This window comes from Montipora foliosa, chromosome 3, assembly GCF_036669935.1.
Source record: "Montipora foliosa isolate CH-2021 chromosome 3, ASM3666993v2, whole genome shotgun sequence".
In the NCBI taxonomy this organism is placed as follows: domain Eukaryota; kingdom Metazoa; phylum Cnidaria; class Anthozoa; order Scleractinia; family Acroporidae; genus Montipora; species Montipora foliosa.
Genome location: NC_090871.1, coordinates 60,888,009 through 60,893,874, shown reverse-complemented (window position 1 = coordinate 60,893,874; position 5,866 = coordinate 60,888,009). Strand labels below are relative to the sequence as shown.

At 37.0% G+C, this 5,866-nt stretch overlaps 1 protein-coding gene across 5 annotated transcripts in view; it reads right to left on the bottom strand.

Annotated features, from left to right (window-relative positions):
* Nucleotides 1-3,060, bottom strand: part of LOC137997864 (uncharacterized) — a 49,507-nt gene extending 46,447 nt beyond the window's left edge. For 2 of the 5 annotated variants that reach the window (XM_068844169.1, XM_068844171.1), the window contains exon 1: nucleotides 1,933-2,261. In XM_068844169.1, coding sequence (XP_068700270.1) covers nucleotides 1,933-2,176 — 244 coding nt within the window. In that variant the 5' untranslated portion in view covers nucleotides 2,177-2,261. Of the gene's footprint in view, nucleotides 1-995; nucleotides 1,062-1,932; nucleotides 2,268-2,935 lie in introns of those variants that run through there. The other 3 variants (XM_068844168.1, XM_068844167.1, XM_068844170.1) reach the window with 3 other exon arrangements.
* Between the last annotated feature and the right edge of the window lie 2,806 nt (nucleotides 3,061-5,866).

The window sequence follows — 5,866 nt, the reverse complement described above, 5'->3', positions numbered from 1 at the left end:
TTCACGTACATGGCTAATATAATGCACTGCTGTAACGATGTTTGTTTCACGCAATATTATTGTATGACAAGTAGTCCTCGACAACGAACTGTGTATCAGCTATGAGAAGACGAGTTTTACATACTATAAACATATGAGAGTGTTCACACTCTCATATAGACAGATATTTGATAGTTTATACCAAATACAATCTTGGACAAAATTGTTGAGAAAACTCTGCTTTTGGACTAAACTCCGATCACGAGTATGAAAAATAAGCTCTCTTTTTGCCCCCACCCCCCCTGATCAATGTTGCTAGACGAAACAAAGCATGTCGAACATTTGTTGTAGGGGGGAGGGGGATTGCTAATAATGTGCGATATTGAGGACGCAGTGCGCAAAATAACCCCTGTTTTTAATATTCTCAACCCTTTTTGTCCAAGATTGTAGCTAAGTACAGAGAAAATAGCACTAAAGGATTAATATTGGAAGTTGATCTTAAGTATCCGAAAGAAATGCGTAATTTACATAATGATTATCCATGTGCTGCTGAAAAGATCAAAGTTAATAAGGATATGTTGTCTCCTTATTGTAAAAAGATTGCTAATCAATATACTATATCAACTGGTCTTGTTCACAAACTGATTCCAACATTACACAATAGGAAAGAGTTTTAAACTACAGAACACTTCAATTGTATATTGATTTGGGTTTAAAAGAAACAAAAGTCCATGGAGCAATTGAATTTAATCAGTCACCGTGGATGAAGTCGTATATTGAATTTAACACACAGAAAAGAACTAACAGCAAAAATGCTTTTCAAGAAGATTTTTTTAAACTTATGAATAACAGCATTTTTGGAAAAACAATGGAAAATTTACGGAAAAGAGTTGATGTAAGACTAGTCAGGGATGAACAAAAAACCTGATTAAATTAACATCAAAGCCAACTTACATAAGCAGTAAGATATTTAACGAAAATCTTGTAGCTGTGCATAAGATTGAAGAAACACTAACCTTAAACAGACCTTCTTATGTAGGTATGTGTATTTTAGATCTTAGTAAGACGTTAATGTATGATTTAAAAGAATAATAATAAATCAAAATTATTATTCACAGACACAGATTCCCTAACTTATGAAATTGAAACCACTGATGTGTATAAAGACTCTTGGGATGATAAAAATAAGTTTGACAGCAGTGATTACTCTAAAGATAGTAAATTCTATGATGAAAAAAATAAGAAGGTCATTTGTAAATTCAAAGATGAGGCAGCTGGTTTAGTTATAAAAGAATTTATTGGTCTCAAAAGTAAAATGTACTCTTACATCAAGGATAATAATCAACATAGCAAAACAGCAAAAGGTATTAAAAAGATTGTGATCAAAAAAGACATGAAACATGAAGATTACAAACAAACTCTATTCAATAACAAACAAATGTATCATACCATGAAAACCATTAGAAGCAACAATCATCAACTTGGAAGCTATGAGCTGAACAAAATGTCACTAAGCTGCTTTGACGATAAGAGATACATACATGATAATGCAATAACAAGTTATGCATACGGTCATTATAAAATCAACACACTAAAACAATCTAAATTATAAAGTTTACTGCTACAGTTTACTCATAAGAGTTGATCGAATGTCAAGCTATTTTGATTGCTAAGATCGTGCGGCTCGTTATGGCATGATTCGTCCCAGCAATTTACATGAAATTTACAAACAGAAATACTGTAAATTTCTTTAAAATATTTCCATGTTATTTACATGTTTTGTTCAAAATGTAACTCTTCCAAGAATCCTGTAAATTCCAATTTTCAATGAATTTTCAACTTTTCCAGTGATATCTGCCGTTTAAACACTAAAATACGCTTTAATAACAATGCTATGTTTAAGTGGTTTTGAACTGTATTTTCAATGGGTGCCCCTTTAATATGATGACATACCTTGAGAGTTCCCATTTCTTTTAGCTTTTACATGCAAACAGCTCTCTGGTGTGTCCATTTTCAAAACACAGGAGCGCTGCAGATTCCTGCCGTAAGGAAGGCTACCAGCAACTTTGATCACTCCAGGGGACGCTGTTTGATTTTTCACTGAAACGGTCATGCCTGAAGAACAGACTGCCTGAAGCTCACCGCGAGCTACAGAAAAGCATGAGAATGAAATTAAGCACAGAACGAGAGAGAGCATCTTGAGCAGTGAATCTAGCTTTAGTGGAAAATTAGATGCAAATCGTTTCTCAGACTACTGTGAACGCCCTAATCGCAAATGTCTGTGTGGCTGCCAAGTAGACAGAATGTGATATACTCTGTATTGTTCGATTAGGTGGTCGAGAGACTACATGCATTTTAAACACCGGCTTCACTGAGTCTACTTCCCTATGGGTTACAGGTGACGAAGTTTCTATAGAAAATGATATGCCTTGTATGATATGGCCATGATGGGGTAAGAAAGGAATTTCACTTGCAACTTTCCAGCTTTTTCAATAAAAAGATGATCTCAATTTATCAGAGGAAAAGGTAAAATTGTGGTCTTGTAAGAAAGTTTGACATATTTAAGTTATTTTCATAAAGCATGTGTTGAACTTTGAAGCCATTGTAACCTTGTAAGAAAGCTCAAAACTTCTGATCTTTTTAAGCTTTTTAAAAGGCCGCTAAATTTAACGTATTATCAGGCTCGACTGCTATCTTTTAACTTGAAGATTTTGTATATTATTTGATTTAAGTTAATTATTCTGTCTTACTGATAGCATTCAATACGCTTTAGACTGCATTTAATTGTATTTGATACATAATTTAGTTGTATTACACCTATTACATTTTAATCACTGATATAAGTAATGTACTGTAATTTACTGTAAAAGCCCATTTTATTTTTCTTGTACACGACCCCACAAGCTTCCAGCTTTTATATTTATCGTGTATAAATAGAGGCAATCTACCTACCTACCTTTTCGAATATCATTCCGAGCGATTCCATTTCGGCATTGCTCGGGGGCTTTGTAAAAATCTTCGTCACCAGACCGTGCTCAGCTAACTTCATTCTCATAAGGGAGTCTGTTAACATGCCCTCAGCTCGCCCTGAGCATTGATGTGCGGTGGGGTCCTACCTTTTGTTTTCCCGCGCTTAACTGTTAAGCAAAGTCAAGACAGGCGTGCGAAAAAAGAGAGATGAAACATTTACCGATATATGTAGAAACTAACGCCTGGGGCAATTAATTAAAAGGCAATCAGGGTTCTCTGAAGTATTGCTGTCGCCTCTTTTGTAAATGAGTGCAATGAAACAATGCGCTTATAAGATACTTTACAAAACCTTATTTAATGCCTTGCTGTGCACGGGAAATTAACACATTCGATAAGGAAATTCAATGTCAACGACATAATTTTCTTTGTCCATACGTATCTTAGCGGCTACTTAGGTAAAGTCTGCTACGAGCCTAGAAGGTAAGGTTTCTTCAAACGGCTTGCTTCACTCATTGAAGAGCTCTGAGATTTACACTCACGACTAGAGGCATTTTAAACTGTACTGACCAAATCGCCAACGTACCGATCGCCAAACCAGGCAAATGGAGTTGACACACTGCGTGATGAGCCAAATATTCGGGCCCGAATTCCCTCGAATACGGATCGGCGTACGCCTCGTTTCGGTAAATTATCTGTTCGGAAGGCCTTTGATCCCTTCTGATTTTCTTAAGAGAATTGTCACCTCGTACATGTACTTTCCTTTCGGGGAGACAAAATTAATCTTTCCATTTACAATCCATTCAAAATTTCCGAATTATTTTTGATAAATGGTAAACAATCACCATTTTGAAGTATACCGGGACGCATGCGCAGATAAGAAAACAGGGTAATGGAAAAAGCCCATACTGAGATGAAATGCAAGTTCTCACTCCTGGTTACCGGGTTTCGACGGTTCAAAAAAATTGGAAATCCAGAAAATGAGGAGGAAATAGCTAAACAAGTCGGCGTTTTAAAATCATGTTTATTTTTATTTACAACAGACCTCTTATAAAGATATATCATTGTACCATAAATCTGCATAGTTCCTACATGGCATTTGTAAATCGCATTTAATTTCTGTTCCTTTATTAATACCCAATAAAAATTGGATGTTACATGCAAATGGATGAGCTGTTACTAGGTTTATTCAGTACAAGAAGAATGCTATATTGGTGAACGAGTGGAAAAATATATGGTCACGGACTTTGTAGTAGTAGTAGTAGTAGTAGTAGTAGTAGTAGTAGTGTCTCTTTTATCACAGTCTTTGCTGGTGTCTTTTTATGCGTCAGCCGGGCGCAAACCATGCACCTTGGAGCATCAGTCACGCGAGTCCGATCCTGTTCATAAACTAAGCACCTTTCTGAGGATTCGCGCAGATCCCAGCATGCAGATCTTTTGAATCTCTGTAACAGTTGCTCTCTCTGATACTTTCCTCGTGTTTTTTACCATCCCTTTCTTTACTGTGCCAAGCGCACCAACAACCACAGGGATCACAACGGTTTTCACATGCCACATATGCATTCTCTGTATATCTTAGTTCAAGGTCTTTGTACTTGCTTTTCTTTTCGACCTCCTTCAGTGCGATTTTTCTATCGGATGGGACAGTCATGTCAATCAGTCTGCAGGTGGAAGTCACTGAATCTTTGACGATGATGTGTGGTCTATTCGCCGTTACAGTTCTATCAGTATTGACTGGCATGTCCCACATGATGGTGATGTTGTTGTCGTTATTGTGCACCACAGTCTCTGGCCCATGTTGGTTGGTTGTTGTGTGTTGATTGTTGTCAGTAATCTCGATATCATGATCTTTGCAGATGCTCCAATGCAGATATGCTGCAGCATTATTGTGCCTGGAGATGTAGTCTGTTTTGGCTAATACCTCACATCCAGATACAATATGGTCCACTGTCTCTTCATGATGTGAAAAGATTCTGCATTTGCTCTCCAATTGTTGGCCACATATTACTTTCTCATAGTTTAGGACCATTCTTGGTTATTGAATTTTTGACTTTAGATTGTTCATGTTGAAGCACCTGCTTTGGATTTTGCCCTTCTTTGTGCTTCAGATCGTGATGGAGCCCTATTGTTGCTGTTTTGAATGCTGTTTCTACATCAATCGGGCCTCTTCCTCCATCTTTTCTTGGGATGTACAGCCTATCCACATCTTCTTTAGGGTGGAACATCTTGTGCATGTTCAATAGTTTGCGTGTTTTTGTGTCAATCTTCTTCAGTTCTGAGATTTTTCAGTCAAAGATGCCAAAAATATATTGCAAAACTGGGACTGCAAGACTATCGATAGCTTCTATTTTGTTTTTTCCATCGAGCTCTGTTCTTAAGATTAATCTTCATCTTTCCTTATCTTCGTTTTCATTTTGCTATGCTAGATACCACCACTTTCATCTACATCCAGGTATTTGTATACTCCTTTGTGATCCAACTCTCGTACTTATCTGTCATCATCTATTACCATATATATGTTTCCAGTTGCGGCCGGTTTACCTTTCTTGAAACTGTCTGTGGCACATTTCTGAAGTCAAAATTCCATGCCGATAAAATCACCGAATTGTTTCACTATAATTTCAGTTCTCCAACTTGCTCTTGCTCGTTCTTGCTGTACAATTTTAGATTATCCATGTAAAACAGATTGCTGATTGGAGTAATTGTGTTTAAGATAGTGTAACCACACCCAGATGTAGCCAGCTCTGATGTTAAAGGCACAAAAGCTACAATCTCGGTCATAAATAGTTGTAACACTTCGCTTGAACAGCAAGTGAAGCGCATCAAGGCTGTTAATAATGTACCCCTCCTCCTCCCTCCAATCAATGTTGCATTTACCGGTTGGTTTTTGCACTCCAACCCTTAAACATCAACATTGAAG